This window comes from Spermophilus citellus, assembly GCF_964194105.1.
Source record: "Spermophilus citellus genome assembly, chromosome: 3".
Lineage (NCBI taxonomy): Eukaryota > Metazoa > Chordata > Mammalia > Rodentia > Sciuridae > Spermophilus > Spermophilus citellus.
Genome location: NC_138184.1, coordinates 19,381,636 through 19,400,900, shown reverse-complemented (window position 1 = coordinate 19,400,900; position 19,265 = coordinate 19,381,636). Strand labels below are relative to the sequence as shown.

At 46.5% G+C, this 19,265-nt stretch overlaps 1 protein-coding gene across 3 annotated transcripts in view; it reads right to left on the bottom strand.

Annotated features, from left to right (window-relative positions):
- FYCO1 (FYVE and coiled-coil domain autophagy adaptor 1) overlaps positions 1-18,855 on the bottom strand; it is a 75,501-nt gene extending 56,646 nt beyond the window's left edge. The window contains exons 1-4 of one of the 3 annotated variants that reach the window (XM_081284880.1): positions 18,700-18,855; positions 8,442-8,595; positions 4,684-4,790; positions 3,115-3,240 (exon numbers count right to left, since the gene is read on the bottom strand). In XM_081284880.1, the coding sequence (XP_081141006.1) occupies positions 3,115-3,240; positions 4,684-4,790; positions 8,442-8,496 (288 nt within the window). In that variant the 5' untranslated portion in view covers positions 8,497-8,595; positions 18,700-18,855. Of the gene's footprint in view, positions 1-3,114; positions 3,241-4,683; positions 4,791-8,441; positions 8,596-8,696; positions 8,720-9,064; positions 9,199-18,699 lie in introns of those variants that run through there. The other 2 variants (XM_081284881.1, XM_081284882.1) reach the window with 2 other exon arrangements.
- Positions 18,856-19,265: the final 410 nt, after the last annotated feature.

The window sequence follows — 19,265 nt, the reverse complement described above, 5'->3', positions numbered from 1 at the left end:
CAGATATGCCATCTTACTGTATTTAGTCAGAGCATGCCCAGGGGGTGTGAGCAGGGATCTCCAGGAGGCCCGTCACACAGTGCTGGGTGGCACAGAAGGGCCCAGGAGGCACGCAGGTCTTTGAAACCATACTACAATGTCCAAACTACAAAACCAATTCAAATGAAAGACGAGGTCTGATTGGAACAGTCTTAAGGTTTCAAGTTACCACTTACAACATGGTTTTTGAGGAGATTTCTGGAAGTCTGTTGAGATGGTGACGGAGTATTCTGGTCAGAGTATGGAGTATTCTGCCACAAGGCAGCCAAACCATGGCAGCTGGGGGCACGTGGTAGCCAAGACAGATGGAATAAAGGGGCCAGCTATAGAGGACACTTGAGACTAGTCTGCAAATTAGGATTCATATTTCTGATAGGTCAGCCCTAGAAGCCCAATTGAAGTAGGTGAGATTCAAACTGCTCCCCCCACCCCGCAGCACCCCAAACTACCACATGCACCTATTCTTTCAGGCTCTGGCTAAGAGGGGTGAGTCAGGGACCAATGCTTCCCACTCCTCTGACCCGCTTCAAAGGTCAGGAATGTGGTGGGAGATGGGGTAGCAGTGGTTTCACAGAAAGAAGGTCCTAAACCTCATTCTATGGAGATGTTAACTGAGGCCCTGGGTGGACACAGGATATATGCGTTGGCGCCTCAAGCACTGGCACATGAATGATGTAAACATCCAGCAGCTTGTCACACCATTAGCTCAGAGCTAGGTCTTCTTACTGCCAACTCAAGGAAGTAATAGTAGAACATGAAGTGGTTTTAAAAAATAAAAAGGTGTGAAACCTCATGACTTACAGAAACTGTGACAATTTTCCACGTGAGTCTGGTGTATAGTCAGGACACCCAGAAGTGAAGGCTGGCAGTGGCCTGACTTACTGACTCTATAAAAACTGCCATGGCATGTGTACAGAGAGGTGACCTCTACAGAGGCCCAGGGGAGACTCTCAATGACATTCCCATGTCCAAATACTCTTTCCACTGAGGAGTGAGGTGAGAAAAAGTGCTCAGAAGGATAATCAGGAAACTCAGGCCAATGGAAACAGGTGAGCAAAACACACTTCCCCACAGCCCTGCAGAATTTAACAAGACCCCCCTCCCCCCAGCCCTCCACTATAAGCTTCCAAATCAGGAGCCTGTTCTTATTCTTGGCATATTGACCAATATCACAGCCTTTAGAACAGTAAAACCTTTTAAATGGCAGACATTTGAGGCCATGTTTCTAATCAAGCTCATTAAACTGATTATATATATATATATATATATATATATATATATATATAATATAAAAAGGGAACCATTTACTTTAAAAGGTGTTTTTAAACATCCTTTAGGGAAGGGAACAGTGGTTCCTTTGTACTTCAAATGAAAATAACTACATAGCTTTTTTATTTTTACCTTTTTAGATCTTGGGTCCACTTTCATTACCTAATTCCTTATTTTTTTTTAGCATCTAAATAGAACCCACATGTACTATGCTGAGAAGAGACATGATAGCAGCACAGGAGAAGGCATCTGCAGGACACTTGAGACTAGTCTGCTCACAGTTTCTGCTTTAAACTGTGCCATAAGCCTGATGTCAAGATGCACCCTGTTCATGGTGATAAACCACAGTCCAAGGAGAGCCCACTTCTGAACTTCTGGAAGCGGCTTACTAGAACTTTCCTATTGTAATCCAAATGGTTATCTCTTACCCCATGGGAACTAATGGGCCCTAAAAATGCTTCTGAGCCATGAACTTTCACTATCATCTCTCCTGAAGATCTAGGGCACACGTGATTACTGAGATTGATCCAAGTACCAGCAGGTCACCCAGCTCAGCCATGTCCAAGCCATTCTTACCAGTGATACCCCACAGGGCACAGTCTGTGACCAAGATGAAAGAATTGGCCCTATAGGAGGCAAAGCCTATGCCAGCCACCAAAAAACCATTTGCAAAGTGTGCTTTTTGCTTCTGGAAGGTCCACTTTCATGACCTCCATTTGTCTAAAGGTCTTATGAGAAAAGATGAAACTAGCCAAAAATACATTGCTTAAAGCTGGGGAATGGGAATTAAAACTAATTTATTTTCAGACTTCAGCTATTCAAAGGCATACAGTTGAAGGCTTTGGTTACTTTGAGGGAGTAGCTTAGGAGGTTGAAGAAAGGAGAGTGACAACAGGAACCTTCCAGATTTTTGATGCATTAAACCCTGCTCTCCATCTTGGGTGCAGCTGGTGGAAATGCCCAGGCCCTGAAGTCAGCATATCTGGTGCCATCATCCTCCATAAGAAGAAACACCCTGGCTCCAGCTGGCATGGCTGGGCGAGGGCAGCTCTTTTCAGAACCCCAGTGCCTCAGCCTTTGCAGGAGGCCCGCCAAGGAGCCTGTGTGCTGATTTCAGAGTGACTTCTCCCTTTCTGGAGATGCTGACAAGATGAAATGCACAGACCCTTTAGACCTCCTGCCCCAAAGCTCAGGGCTTCACTTCTGGATGAACTAGCTCATGAGAGGGAGGGAGAGACATTCGCTGGGGGTAGGGGTGAGAGAGAGGCGGAGAGGGAGAGGTTGTGAGTGTGTGGGTCAAGTGTGAGTGTGCGTGCTTGTTGCCCAGGAGATTTGTAAAATGGAAAGCCACAGCATTCTGGATGCAGGAAGCTGCTTACCACACCAGCATGCTATGAAATGTTCCTGAGATCCAACCTCAGTCTCTTCCTTTCAATCCAAGTTCCCTGGGTGAACTGTAGGGAAAGTAGCCTAGCAAACTCTAAGAATTAAATTATTATTATGTTTAAAGGTAGAGACATACCTCCAAAGGGTGCCATGAGCAGAGAGTTACAATGTGAATGGCCCTCCCTGCCAGGAGATGTTCAGGACCAAGCAACCCCTCTGCCTGGCAGGTACTCAATTAGGTGATTCCCTAGGCTTGAGCCAAGCCAACAGTGGGTGCCGAGTGTGCCTGGCTGGGTTTGTTACTTCTTCACCTGTAACCCCCACATCTGCACTTGGCAATTGGCAGCAGAGGTGTCTGCAAGGATGTGTAACCCTACCCAGAGGAAGCCAGGGGGTCCTCTGCTACTCCTCTCAGCTTACCTCCGAGATGGACTTGACAAATCGGATCCCATCGTTGGCTCCTTTCACCTTGGCCAGGCAGGCACAGAAGTAATCCCAGTAGTCTTTCTTATTGCCCAGGAGGCTGGCCTTCTCTTTCTGATCGAACTGGGTTGGAAAAGAGACACAGAAAGGGCCCAAACCCCCTATTGCTCATTCTACCATTTAAATGATAAACTATAACAAAGAGCTTCTCAGGTTTTAGCGGGGGGGGGGGACCCTTTATTGACATTATTTTTATTTAAGGCAAACCAAGATATATTAATCACAAAATGAGAGTATGTTAATTCCCAATTTTTAGATGATGAAACTGAGGCTATGAGAGACTGGCTCAAAGTCATACAACTAGTGAGATTCAGGAGTAACGAAAGATTTAGCCCTTGAAGGGACTTCTTCGCAGAGAGTTAAGTGGAAGATCACTGGTTGCTGTCCACACGTGATAAATAGAAGCAAAGAGTCTTGAGTCAACATGAAGAATGTTAACTATGCCCCAAATTAGGGAAATGTGGCGATGACATTTTATCCCAGTTACTCAAATCTTTAAGTTTCAAGGCTACTCTAATACATATAGAACAAATTCAAGTAAATGTCAGCTCTGAGTCATTTCAAATCCAAACCAAAATGGGCTTAACAACAACAACAACAAAAGTCCATAAGTATTTTTGTAAAGCCAAGCAAAGAAGTAGTTGAAGGCATGAGGAAGGCAAGCCCTCAACCCCAGGCCTTTTCCTCCTCTGATTCTTTCTATTAGAGCTTTTTTTTTTTTCTTTTTTTTTTTTCTGATTATGGAAGCAAGCTGTGAGAAATCCAGATTTGAAAAAAGCAAAACAAAACAAAACAAAACAAAAAATTACAATGCCTAATACCACTACCCTAAAATAATTTCAGGTTCATTTCCTTTCTCCTTATTTCAGTGTTTTTCCACATCTACAGCTGTTCTCTAGAGTGCTTTTTGAACAGGCACAAGAGTTATACCACAATTATGCTAAAAATAACAAAGTTTCTTGTACCAACCGGGGAGGTCCTGATTCAGTAGGTCAGGGTGGAAACGAGGAATGTTCTAACCAGCTCCCCAGTGAGGCTGGTGCTGCTGGTCTTGGCCCACACGTGGTACAGCAAGACTCTAAAACAGGGGCCTACAGGTAATCCTCAGAGGGTCCTCACACTCTTGGAATCTGCCTGTGTGACTGGGTGTGCACATACACGTCTATTTGGGGTGAGACCCACAGCTTTCACTGAACCCTCAAAGGGCCATGTAACTGCGCTAAAGTTAAGATTCTTGTTGTACAGTGGCCTTGTGACTTGCCTTGAGATGCCTACATTTCTATAGAATGTTCTCAATTTCAAAACCACCCTAAGGAGTAACACCTTGATTTCCCCAGAGAATCACACTGAAGAGGACTGAGCTCTGGCTTTGACCTTGAGTCTAACTGTGGGCTTAATGGCTCTGTTGATATTCCTGATGGTATCATATCCTCAATGCTGATAAGTCACCAAGAGGGAAACAAGAGACAACATTGCCAAAATCAACACAGGACAGGTGTCACTTACTTGCAGAAGATACTCAAGTTTATAAGAAAACTTGTGCAAGCTGGTGCTGTCATCTGTGATGGGCTCTCCTGCTTCCTTAAACTCATTGCTTAGTTCTGTCACTGCATCTTTAAAGACAACAAACAGGAACGTGTGACCAGAAAGAGAAAGAAGTCAGAGAAAGGGGTGGGAATAACCCAGAAAGCAAGAGGAGTGATTAGTGATAGCAAGCAACCCTAGAAATGTAAAAGGCATGTAAATATCTAGGGATGTTTATGTGTGAATGAATCATTTAGTCCCTTAATATTGACTTCCAGAAGGTTTTATCCTTTATTCTGGCCATATTTATTGCTCTTCACTGTCTTAGTCTGTTTTGTGATGCTATAACAAAATACCTGGCTTGGTTACTTTTATAAACCAAGAGGTTAGGTTATTTATTTTACATTTTTACGTCTCTGAAATTGGGATACGCCTTTAAAATCAATCTAAACACCTTAGATTTGTTGAAATAAGGCAATCCTTGTCTTATAATGTTATATTAAATGAGAAGGACATAAAGACCTGGTATCAGTTTTGTAGGCTAAAAGACAAAGAACAGGCGGGCCCATTGGGCTGCCCAATGGTGGAGGCCTTCTGGCTGCCTCATAACATAGTGGAAGGGGCCAGACTCACTCTTTCTAACAACCCACTCTCATTGGAACTAATCCACTCCTGTAAAACTCAACGCACTCAGAGACACCAGCATTAATCCTTTCTGAGGGCCGTCAGGACCCAACCTCCTCCCACTAGGCCCTACCTCTTAAAAGTTCCAATACTTTCCAATACTGTTACATGACGACCAAATTCCCTTCACTTAAACCTTTGGGGTATAGACCATCGCATTCAATATAGTCCTACTGCTCAGTTCAGGTTAAGTGCAGGCTTTCAGAACACCCTAGAGGCACAAATAATAGTACAGGTAATAACAATGACAGCAATATCTGCTTCTGTTAAGTGAGTGCCTCGGAAGGGCCAGGACCTTGCACACATTTCTCATTTATACAACACTGCAAAGCCAGAGTTGCTCTATTTCAACAAATTCAAGATGCAACTGATTTTTAAGATGCATCTCAACTTCAGAATTGTTAAAATGTGAAAAAAAATAATCACAACTTTGAATCTCTGAAATCTGATATTATCATCCCCATTTTAAGAAACCTGCTTTTTCTCTGGGGCTTTCTGACTTCAGAGTGTACCTCTTAACTTCTAAGATAATTGACTTCCCTGTTGGAAAGGAGGGAAACCTACCTTTGGCTTTCACTCACTGCCTCTGCCGAGGGACAAAGGGACTGTCAAATGATGGAGTTGGTTTAGATATGGGAAACATTTGCTCAGTTGAGACAGCTGGGATGTGCTGGACAAAACCCCCTTCTTCTCTGATAACTCTTCAAAGAAAAGAAGCCCCTACCCCTGCCCCCAAGCACCATGGTTTAAACACACCTGCCCAGGATAGTCGCTAGGCCTGCCTGAGCTGGCTGAAAATCCAATCAGCAAAAGTGGGCAAATGGTGAAGACAGGTTCTTGAGACTCAGTCTTAGGACAAGTGATTATTGTCCAGTTGTGACCTATTTGGAGTGACTGCTACAGCTGGCATTGAGAGCCAGAGCCTTTCTCCTCCACCCTCCCTCCTCTGCAGGCTGGGCAGACACTCAGTTCTGGGAACTCCTGAACACTTTGCAAGAAGGAGCCTTTGGATATGAAATTTTCAGCTCTAATCTCTGACAATCCAAATGTAGTAATTATGAATAATTATAGCTTTACAGAAAACTTCATATTTGACTCTCTCAACGATCCTGAGGTGTCATCATCAAACCCATCTGGCACACAAAGGGAGCAAGTGCACACTGGAAAGGTGATGGGATTTGTCCAGAGTTTTCCAGGGTTAAAAGGCAGAGCCTGGAATGCCTGCCCAACTCCAAAGCCCACGAAGCTACTGTCACCCAGAAGCTGCATGGTGTGACACACAAGAGTGTCTCAGCTAAGGATGCGCTACTCCAAGTGAGTGCTGTAAACCTGTGGGCTTGTCAAGACCTCTACTGGCAGAGAAAAGGAAAAAGTCTTGCTCTATGGGTTCTGTAGAGACATGGAGACCAACCTAGGGGTTGGCTGGGGGTGATCAGACTTAGCCAGCGTAGGGCGTAGATGATGGATGGGACAGGAGCTCAGCCTGAGGGCCCTGTCTTTTTCTCTCTTCCCTCCCAATAAGGACCTCTGGGTCCCACAGATATCCTTGAGAACAGAGACTGAAACAGAGAAGATTCCTACTTGGTGGAGAAATCTCTGAAAGTCAGCAACAAACTCAGATTTGCAGGGGCTGTCATTTTATTTTCTCTGCATCTCTGTAGATTTTTCTTTTAAAAGCACCTAACATTTTAGCAGAGAGCAGACTGTGTGGTTAAAAGAATAGACTACTGTCAGGCTGTTGGTAGTGCAAACCTGGGTTCTGTTCACCACTGGCTTTGTGACTTTAGGTAAATTACATAATCTCTCTATGCCTGTTTCCTCATCTGCAAAATGGGAGTAATAATGGCACTTACCTCACAGGACCAAATGTGAGGACTCAGATAAGACATGTGCATGACAGTCCTGTGCATATGCAATGCCATGTAATTACAGGCTGAGCATCCTAATCCAAAAATATGGCCCTCAAAAGTTTGGGATTTGGGGGCATTTCAGAGTTTGGATTTGCAGATTAAGGATGCTCAACTGGTAAAATCTATGCAAATATTCCAAAATCCCAACTATCTGAAGTCTGAAATACTTCCGGTCCACATTTTGAATAAGGGATGCTCAATTAGCTATCTGAGGCCCAAAGCACTATCAATAAGAGGCAATATGTCTGAGAAAGTGATTTCTATCTTATTGACCTTGGACCTTCACAATGAGGACTGTGGCCTGCACTCTAGCTACACTAGGCCAGTGACTCTTGGTATGAGAGACTGCTCACTGGACCCGGTCTGATGGGTAGGACCTGGGTCCATTTAGGTACCTGGGTCTATGAACTATCAGAAAGTGTCATCGGGACTCAATAACATGGAGGAAGTGGTCAGTTTCAGTTTGTGTTGTAGAGAAAGTGCTGGAGTTCCAAAAAAAAAGCTGGCAAGACCAACCTGGTGATTGGTGAAAGAAGGAAATGTATCCAAATTCTGACCCCTTGGCACATCATCTGAAAGGGAGAGACTTGAGTCTGCGGCCAACAGAGAAGTAATGTTTCTCCTGAGGCTTGATCCACATCCCCTTCCCTGCTTCTGGGCAGGAAGGCTGCAGTCACAGTCCAACTTCCTCATTTGGGGAAGTTGGAAAGTAGTAGGCCCAGACCTGGTGTCACAAGCAAAGGGCCATCTGCCAGCCAGACTAGGTGCAGCAGCAAACAAGACAGACAGGTATCTGGCCTTCCTGCTCAGAGGGAGAATATTCACTGCAAAGAAGCCAACTGCATCAGAGTCCAGAGGTTGTGACTCAGCCAAAGACTAGTACTGAAATAAGACCCAGGCAGGAGTCGGTATTTGATTTTGTTTACAAACTGGCTTTACAGAGCTCTGAAAGGAGCGCCAAGCAAGTTCTCCCAGTCTCCCACAGGGTAGATATTCGAGCCCCAAATATTTCAATGTGATGTGTCCCAAGGGCTCCAATTACTCTGGGTGTGAACAAAGATGAAAGGGCTGAATTCAACTGGTAAGAGCAGAATTGCAGCCGCAGTCTCTCAAAATCAACCTGGTAGCCCAGCAACCCAACCGAACCTTGCAGATCACGGATGATTCTCTGGAGCTGGCTCTCGGCGCTGGTGGAAGCCATGGTGAGTCCACCTTCCCTGACCGTGTAGGTCTGGAGGAAGGTTGGAACTTGGTGCTCTGGGGCTGGCTGGTCAGCAGTGGTCAGACTTCATGGTGGCACCTGCTTGGAGGAAGCAGTCACAGACACAGAGTATTAGAGGACCTCTGCTCTGGACACAATGTCACCCCATCTGGTGCTTTTCCTCAATAGGATGGCTTGACCTTCCTGAGTAGGTCTTGTTCTGTGGACTCTCTTCGTTTTGCTTCTGACACACATTCAGGCACAGTGACCTGGTTTGGGGCTTAACAAGAAACACGATCAACCAAATAGTACAGCTCGTTTTATTCTGAGCTCACCTCCCCCTCTTCTCGTTCAGGACTGCCTCATTGCCCACCCCTAAAAATGCATCCCCCTGCCAGGTCCCCCAGCCCCTCATACAACAGCTAGACCTCGTCAACCCAGATTTGTACAGCTCCCCAAAGCCTAAGGTGCCAACTTCTGCCAGAGCACTCTCTCCCACAGACCCAACATCCCCCCAGGCCAGTAACTCTGGGTAGGCAGCCCTGGGGGGTTGAGGAACTGAGGACACATACCCCAGAGCTTCTGGACCAAGGACAGCCTGGCTTGCTGGGCAGGAAGGAGGCTCCCTTGAGGCTGGGGATTTGCAGTCTCCACCTTGCCTGTCATCCGGGGGACTGTTCATCTCCTGTACCAATCAAGGGACCTGTCTCTATTTTAAGCTTAGTTACCGTCCTCTCCTGCTGGGAGTCCTGAGTTACTAGCCTGACGTGGGCAGCTGTTAATGTGATTTAAGGACACAGTAGTGATTGAACACCAAAAGGGTGAGATGTGAGCTCATGGAAAAGCGGTCCGGGCATGCATTTGACACTCCTAAGTCCCTTCAGAACCTCTAATTTCTCCCTGAAACATCCAATGCATCCTGGTATGTGTTTTACACACATGATCACTTTTAATTCTCACAATCACACTGGTAGAATAGATAATTTCATCCCTATTTATAAGGGAAAAACTGACCCTCAGAGAGTTAGGAGCAGTTTGAAGTCTGCTCAGTGTGATTTCAAACCTGTGACCTCTAAAGGACCAACCACTTCTACTGGCTCCTAGAAACCACCCTCAACTCCAGTGTCTCCCAAATAACATGTCACCCTGAGTGTTTCTAGCATTTGCCATCTCTTACTCTCCCGTGGCCATCTCCCTGATCCTGGAAGGGAAATGGCCCCAACCATGAGCAACTCCAAATATTTACACAAGCATTCCTGTGTCAGCAGGGAAAGAGGAGGGCCTGTGTCACAGGACTGAGATGCCCAGCGCCTATTTTTAACTAACAAGCCAGTGCGGCTGTGAGTCAGTGAAAACAAAGCAGGAAGAGAGAGGGCTTCTCTGCCCTAGGAGGGGTAGGTATCTAGGCCCACACCTGTACCACAGTCCCAGTAACTCATGACTCCGAGCTCCAGAGAGCAGAGATTCAGGGGATCGATGGAGACCTCCCTCCCACAACAAGTGCTGGCACCACCCACCATGGGCATCAAACTGAGGGCAGGGGTGGTTCATGAGAAGCCTGCCTGCCCATCTCAGGGCTTCTCTCTAGGTCACCTGTGAACAGTGATTTGGCAAGGAGCAGCCAGAGCCCTAGAGAGAGCCAGAGCCCAAGCTCCTTCAACTTCTGTAGGGAAGGCCTGAAGCCCAGACAGACATGGTGCCCCTTCTGGGAAAACAGGGATCAGGGTCTTCACCATGGATACTCAATGCCCCAGCACATGTGCACCAGCTGGGGAACAGAAGCATTCAAGGCACAGTCCAGCCCCAGGGGAGACAACAGGAAAATATCCTGATATCCAGACACAGTGGGCACAAGGGGCCCTGGGCAGGGATACAGGTAAGGGGACAAATTCACAAGTGCTCAGCAAGAGGAGGAGTGAGTCATGGATACCCACAACAGCGATGAGCATTATGCGGAGTGAAAGAAGCCACTGTGAAAGCTACCTCCTTTCGATCCCATTTATAGATGTTCTTGCAAAGTCAAAACGTGGGCAGAGATCTGATCTCTCCCAGTGGCTGCCAGGGGCCAGAAAGGAATGACTACAGAGGGGCACAGGGAAAGTCTGGGGAGGCAAATTCTGTCCGGTGTCGTGATTATGTTGGCGGTTACGTGACTATATGCTTGACAAGCATGTATTTGTCAAAACTCACATAACTAGATTATATCTTAAAAACAGTGAGCACTGTGATGAGTTTTTTAACATGTGATAGGAACTGACAGAGAGTTAATTTAATTCTACCTGGGAGAGGGAGAGGGTTGACAGATAATCTGTGATGGCCACTGAGTTGGGCCAGCCTGAAAAATGGATGGGAGGTCCCTGACAAGAGCCTAGGAGGGGAGGAGCCTATGGAGGGTGCAGCAAAAGTGAAGGCTGTTCCTCTTACTGGGCGAGGCAACTCAGAGGATCTTGCAGTTTCGGGGAGAACTCATCATGGAGGAAGATGCATGCACCCATCCCCCATGATCATCAAATGAAGCCCACTGCGCCTGTGGGCACACTTAACACTAGTGGTGAGATGCACACTTGGGAGTGGGTGGAGCTTGAGAAGGAGGCCAGGGCAGCAACAATGCTGACTGACTCATCCCGGCTGTAGCTGGGACAATGCAGGAACCACCCCACCAGCTGGCTTTCCTGGAAACCAGCCCCATTTCAAGTCGGGTTGTGGGAAACAATGTGTAGAAACCAAGCCAGCATCTTGGTGAGATAAGCCTGAACACAGATGGAAACATGCTCCTTTAAGACTTCTTGGTGCTTTGGTGGCACTGCCCTTGTGTCAGCCTGAGCCAAGAGGCCTTCTGTCTGACCTGACCTTCGAAATAGCGTGTTTAGCTGGCATCAAGTTCCCAGGTCATGGGTTGAGCTGTTCCCAGCCGCTGATTACACAAGCTCATTTTCCAATGAGCCTGTGTCACCGCCAAGGTAATGAACTCTAAGAAACTGGCTGTCACGCTTGTGGGTCACAGTGGACTTTTCCACCAAGGCTGTGGGATTCTGGAAGTAAAAATCAAAGCTCCCTTGGGGGAACACTCACCTCTTCCTCTGCCTTGATCTGGGGCATTATTCACCAAGGAAAGGCACAGGTTGGGACACTACTGTTCTGCCCACATGGTCAAGTTTCCTGTGTCTCTAGAGAGCATGCTCTTTGGTTGAGGGACCATGGACTTCTACTATCCTCCTGACATTTCCAATCCTTCATCCTGACATCTACAATCCATCAGCAAACTGCTCTCCTGATTTGGGAGACACTGGGTTTCCGTACACACTGCCATATGTGCTTCAGGGAACAGTGGGGATGGGGACACTCCAGGGCTCCCATACCTTTCAGGACCTCCAAAGTACGAGTCACCTCCATGAACCTAAGACCCTTGTTGCATGATATAAAATCCTTTATCACTGTCTCTGGAAAGCTTTTTCTAGTGTTAGTGATTTGTTTCATAAAATCTTTGGAAATATTGGATTTTCTTGTCAGCAACTCAAAATTAAAGTTTAAGCCTATCCCGAATGTCCAAAACATCCAATCTCCTGAGAAGAGGAAAAGGGACTACATGCATTTTTTAAAAAAATTATCATTTATTACCTGGGACCAGTACCCAAGATGCTAGTCATGGCTTTGGTCTTATTTTGGAGGTGAAGGCCCTTCCCTGACCCCCAAATTACTCTTATACCTGCCTAGATGCTCTAAATGCCTTACACAATAGACACAGCAGATTAGTTCCAAATTAAGAGTCAAAGACACTAACTGACTCATGTAGACTTAATGACACTATAGTGCAAATGACTAATATTCACAATGTTGCCCAGGAACTAGATCAGGCAGAAGCAATACTGTATATGAATAACCACATAAGAAAGGCGATCAGAAGGAAAGAGGAGAGTACAAGTCAGCCTTGCCATGACTTCAAACTTTTGCTCCCAACACAATAGCCAAGAACTGACCCAGAGAGAACATGTTCAGTGGACTCCTCCCCAGTTCCAAACAAGGTGAAGCATACCATTTGTAAATTCTACCCGACCAAAAAAGAAAAAAAAAAGACAGGTGGGAAAGCAGTAAGCCTTTCTGGAAGAATCCATTGCCTTGACCTGCTTCCATACACCCAATAGCATCTATCTAGTGACCACCCATAGAAAGGGGTACACTTAGCTGGTACCTGTAGTTTTGAAGGCCTGGAGATGCTGCTTGCTTAGGTGTTGAAATGTGGTGGGCGGGCAGACTGCCCTCCCTAGAACTTGAAGAGGGTGGTGGCAAGTCCTCAGGAGTGTACCAGAGGCCAGCGGCAGGCACTTTGGCACACGTGAATACAGGCTCACTGGGTGACCCAATCCCTGGGACCTGTAATTAAAATGTTTGCAACTGTAGCCTGAGTCATCTCTCCCAAGTGCTCCTTGCTAACTGAGTCTTCTCTCTTTTATATGGAATGAGGGAGTGAGGACTTGGGACTCTGCTATTGCTTTTTGCATCTTATATTGGCCTCCTCCCTCCCATCAACTATAGTTGCTTCCTTGGTCACTCCCTTGTACATATACAAAACTGGCCATGGTTCCAGCCCATGGACACAGGAGAACTGGGTCAAGAGGATCCGAACCCAAAGGGGGTTGCTCTGAACCTGAGAAAAGCTGACCATCTTTTTGAAGGAAGGTGGGCAGTGGCCCTGAGGGAGGGGCCACACATGTGTACTTAGGGCGTGGGCCAAGGTTCTGCCATTAGAAAACCCAGAGAAAATACCCAAAAGGTGATGGAGAAGGTTTGAAAATCTGGGTGTCACCAAAACAGCTGCATAAATGACTGAAAACTCAACTGGCTCATCTACTCCTGCCCCAAAAGAGGACACACCCCACCTAGGTGGGGGAAGATGACAGATCTCCAAAATCATATGCTCCAGGTACTTTCCTGACCAGAGTGTCAAGGGGGTCAGCCTAGCCCAGTATGAATTAAGACCTATCTTTGATAAGATTTGACAAAGCCACGAACAAGGCCTGGAGGTACCTCTTGAGCTAACAGAGCTCGCATGCTAACAAAGTGCCAGGCAGGTAAGGGGTGTGTTTTTGACACTAAAAAAATAGTGGGGCTATTCTGATCTAGCAGCTGGAACCACAGCTATGATCAGGAGCGGTGGGTGGAGCCCTGGCCTTTAAGGAACTTATGCTCAGAAACAGACAATACATATCCCAATAAGCTTACAATTGAGAAAAATCCCTTGAGGCTCAATCAGTGCTTCTATGAAAACAAGCGAACACACAAGGCACAAGCTCTTCTCTACTCATGACTTGGAGCTGCCACTGCAGGGTCTTAGGGTCTCCTTCTCCAACTTTGGGGCTGTTCATCGCCACAGTAATTTCTTGTTTAATTTCTGTTCTTCACATCTGTCTGTAAACTCCAATGCTGTTCATTATTTCCCTCACATCTCATGTGGTTCTGGCACATACAAAGCCCTCAGTAAGTTACTTGCTGCATGAGTGAATGAGTTAGACAAAACAAAACACGGATCCTCACTCCACAAACCAAACTAAACCGTGAGGCATAGAAATGCACCAAAAATGTAAATCATAATTTCCCAAATGTGGGGAACAAATTTATGTTTCAAAATTCAATTCTTCTTATTTTTAAATATTGCTTTGTTCAGCACAAGTTATTTTTATGTTCACTAAAATGATTTATTTTAAACATCTGGATGTAATGGTGGATATTATATTGTCATCATTATGAGAATCTTATGGAACTATTATTCCAAAAGTGAATGGAATCATACGATTCAGGAATAATTTAGGGACAAATTAAGTGTGTATCTCCACCTCTACTTTATAAAAAAGCCCACAGCTGTGCTGAGAGCTCAGGTGATTGCTGTCAGATCTGGGTTCCACATCTCTTAACCTGACACGTGAGGCCCTTTATCCTTGGGCTGAAAGGTCCATCCTCTGGTCCCTTCCCCTTCCTTTCTCCTAGCAGTGTTTTGGCCTGGGCTGCCCTGAAGTGGCCAGGGCCCTAACTCTGGGTTCAGATGCTCTGTGTCCTCTGTCAAGACTGAGCTCTGCCTTATGCTCCCCACACCTCCCTCTGACCAGCTCCTCTGGTCTTTCTGGTGTTAGCCTGGATGGGAGAGAATACACACTACAGTCTGGTCCCTAAGGAAGTCTTACCCAAGCCTTTGCCCATCCAGGACAACAATAACCACTCCATCTGTAACCCAACCCTTCTGTTAAGAGTTGACTTATGTCTCCCCTCTTTCCACCCCCTTTCATATCTCAGAATGTGACTGTATTTTGAGGAGAGGGCCTTTAAAAAGGCAACTGAAACTGTGATTGGGCAAAGGGGAGGGAGGGATGGGGAGGGGATATGGGGCAGGAAAGATGGTGGAATGAGATGGACGACATTACCCTACGTACATGTATGACTGCACATATGGTGTGACGCTACATCGTGTACAACCAGAGAAATGAAAAGTTGTGCTGCAATTGTGTACATGAATCAAATGCATTCTAAACTAATTAAAATAAATAAATAAATAAAACCCCACCAAATCTACTAAAAAAAAAAAAAAAGGCCACTGATATTAAACGAGCCCATGAAGATGGGCCCTAAATCAATCTGACTGGTGTCCTTATAAGAAGAGAAACTTTATACACTCAAAAGAAATACCAGGGATATTTGAACACAGGAAAGGCCAGGTGAGGACACAGCGAGAAGGCAGCCACCTTCAGGCCAAGGAGAAAGGCCTTGGCAGTAGTCAAACCTGCCAATACTTTGATCTTGGACTTCTTACTACTAAAACTGTGAGAAAATAAGTTTCTGTTGCTTAAGCCATCCAGTCTGTGGCATTTTGTTGTGGCGGCCTAGAATAACAACACACCTCTCCAGGCCTGTCTCTTTCCATTCCTGGAAGTGTGGCTCTGCACCATGACCCAAGCAGGCTGTGGAGAGGAGATGTTGCTGGGCCTGGGTTCTGCTGTGTTCCTTGGAGAGAAGCAAGCCAAGGAAAGCACACAACCTGGACACAGAGGAGCAGGGCATGAGGCTATGTAGGCAGAGGGCAGGGCCAAGCAGGACCAGGATGGTCTGAGGCTGGAGCTATGGCAATAGGCAAGGTGTGTGCCTTCTCTTTTGTCAGTGGTGAGTTTTGTCAATTTGGACCCTATTCAGATTTTGGCTATTGAACTAGTTAGGTGACCTTTCCTTTACCTATTAAGCAACAAATAATTTGATGAAGATCATGCCATGGCTGAGTGGGACTCAGATATACTTAGCTCAGCAAACTATTTTCAGGCAATCTGTCTGTCCTGGGGCAGTTATCTGACCTCTTCCTACCTTGTTTTTTTCCAGGTGTAATGTGGGGAGGTAACCCTTCACCTTCCCTCATAAGGAATGATTAAGAATTATTATCCTTGGAGGTGGGAAAGGGGAAGAAGAGACATTCTCAATGGCTAACTTTGGCTCAGGTTTCTAGATGTCTCCTCCCTGGGAAAGCACCTAAGGTTACAGGTTCAGCTTTAGGAAATTCCTTCTAGCTCCATTATAACTTCCCACCTTTGGTTTGACTGTCCAGCCCCGAGTTGGAACTCTTCTGGGAATCCTTCCCTTGGCCTACCCTCATGAATGCTGAGGGCTTGTTTGGAATACTTTTTTTTGCTCCAAGGTTTTCTTCTGGACACTAAGAGATCCACCAACTTGATTTCTTGCTCTATACCAAGGGTGCAGTACCCCAAACTTCCAAGATGGCTGGCCAGATAAGCCCTTGGGCCCTAGACTTATAACCTCAAGGCTCCAGTACTATAACCAAACTAGGCCTTTCCTCAGAACCACTATGATGTACACATCCTTGTCCCTGTAAATGGGATCTAGCCCAAATGAAAATAGGTCCGTGGGCCACAGAAACCATGTGAACTGGAAGGACCATTGATGGTAGCTAAAATCATCAGGATCCAGTGTGAAAGAAGGGGAAAACTCCTTTTGCCCAACCAGGTACAGTTTCTGCTATTCTCCTTTTCCCAAAGCCATAGGGCCAGGATGGTACAGCTACTTCAGCCATTTTTAGGAATGCATCAAAAAATAACAAGTAAGTAGGCAGTGTTTCCATGGGTAGACACACAGAAACATTCCAATCCTAACCAACTGGCTTATTTAATTGCTCATAGATGCTCTAATACTGTTTATTTTGAGTATGACAAGAACACAGCAGTTACTAGGTGAGCAGATGTCAATATGACCATAATCAACATATCTCTGCTTATAGGTGCCTCTAAAGTCACAAACTCCAGTTAATGACCCTTACCTGCTGCTTGTGATTAATGTAAACTCCAAGTTCTACCAGTTTCCACCAAGAGACCATACCTAGATGATATGCTTCCTCTGCCTCATGTTTAAAAACACTCGGTTCTGGGCTACCAAAGTATTGTCTTTGGAATCTCCAGAAAATATAGGTTACCCATCAGCTAAACCTGTCTCATAAAGAGAAGTTAAGAATGGGGGTTGGAGGCAGGGGACTGCCATTTCTTGAGTACCTATCCTGTGTTTTGGAGGCAGCAGCTTACAGGCTCAATGACCAGCAAGGGGTGAAAGCCACCAGCCTCTCTGATCTTGCTTTGTTACAGGTTTTTCCTGTCAAACATATGTGGGGACCATGCTGTCCTAAAGGACTAGACTAAAAATCGGGCCCCTATACCCATGCTAGTGCACCAAACCTGCCTCAAGTGGCAAAGCAGCAGCCAAAAGTTCATCCCAAAATCTCTCAAGCAAGTGCAAAAGTAACTGAAGTAAAATACTAAGAGTTGAATATATGGATGTTCTTTATAGAATTCTTTCAAAGGTTTTGCATTTATCTATTTTCTTAATAAAATATTGAAAACAATTTTAAAAACAAATGAAGCACTACACAAAGATGAACACATCAAACACAAGCAGATAACCTCTGTCTCCCAAAGCAAGAGCTTTTCAGATGCTTCTAATCAATTCACTTTGATTTCCAGGGTGATAATAACCATGGCCCACAGCAAATATGAGGCATTTAATAATGGTGATTGTCACAGAGGGTCAAGTGCCACCCACTCAACTCAACCCCATTTCAGAAGTTGGGAACACTGAAAGCAGAAACCCAAAGCTTGACAACTGCCCCCTCCCCTGCCACCACTGCTTCCAGCCTCAGGCAGATGGCAGGGGAATTAAGTCTGCTGCAGGAGAGACCACAAGGCACACAGCACAGGAGGGCAGTGAGCAGATTAAGCCCTGATCCTCTGCCCCTAAAAATCCCCTGACCCATTTCCCAGTCGGGAAAGGAAACTGCTGTGGTAAGACAAGCAGAGGGACAGAGAGGCTCTGGCCAACACAAGCAATGTCAACAAGTGCTCTTCACCCCCCCCCCCCAGGGGATAACCAATAGGAACAACGAAGTAAGAGTGATAAGGGGCATCAGAGGACACATGTGCATTAACAGGAAGCTACGTGGGTAAAGTGTCAACCACATGTGCTTTACTTATATAAAAATAAAATTCCATTCTCCCTCTATACTCCCCAGCCTAGGTTCCAACAGCATGGACTCGTCCCGGTCCAATGCAGCCATAGAGATAATTCAAACCGTCAAACGGGTGGTTTCCAGAAAGATCACTTAGAGGCTACCTTGAGGCCCGTGCACCTGGGCACAAGGAACAATGGGTACAGTGAATGGGCCATGGCCTGAGTACCAGCCTGGAAGGACAAACCGTTCCCTTCTGTGAAGAAGGGAGAAACTGGGGCATCAGAAGTCCTGCAAAGTTAAAGTCTGGGCAGTCCAGACGAGCTGTGCCAGAAACCAGGCTTCCTAAGGACTGTGCAAGCAGGAATTCGGGGACCTGTGCTCCTCTACTAGAGGGTCCTGGGCTAGTTCCTGAGCCTCCACAGGGTGGGCTCCTCTGGCCCCGCGGCCGGCCCGGCTCTTGGAACTGGTGTTTGGGGTTTGTCTTTCTAACTAATCACTGGGGAAGCCCAAGTTCCAAGACCAGCTCACAAAGGCCAGGGGTGACTTCTGGGCCCGCTGAGCAGGAGCGGGGTCTGTGGTAGAGTCTGTGGGGGAACCGGGATGGGCGGGGACAGTAATGGCAACAGGTGACAAGCTGCACCAGGAGCGAACCTCTCCGCTCCCGGATCGTGAGCGGTCCCAGCGCCCCCAAAGTCCAGCAGGTCTCCCGCGGCACTTACGCGGTCTTGGGTCCACCGCCGCGCAGAACCGAAACTTTCTGGGGCCAAGCGGAAGAGCGCGCGGGCGCTAGCGCGGTGCCAGCAGCCATGACGCGCACACCGACCGCGGGCGGACGGGAGCGACTACAACTCCCGGCATGCCCCGCGGGACCGAGGCCCACAATTCCCATCAGGCCTCACGGATGGGCGAGCATGACTACGACTCCCAGCATGCCCCACGAGGCGAGTATTGCCGGCTCCCGCAGGTCCTGCCTTCCGTTTACGAGTCATTGAGCCAGCCCCAGATGAACTTTTGCCCTTCTTTGAAATTCCAGAGGGCATGTGTGCCCACAAATCATCTGTCTGGGATCTTGAGAGCGGCGTTGTTAGTGTGTGACTATTGAGCACTTGAAATGTGGCTTGTTCGGGTTGAATTGTGTATGTTCTGCAAATGTAAAATAGCCTGCATTCAGACTTGGTCCGGAAAAAGAGTTGTAAACCAGCTCACTAATATTTATATTCTTACGTGTTATATTTTGTATATAGTGGGCTAAATGAGAAATAACAGGTGTTGCTGGGCCTCATAT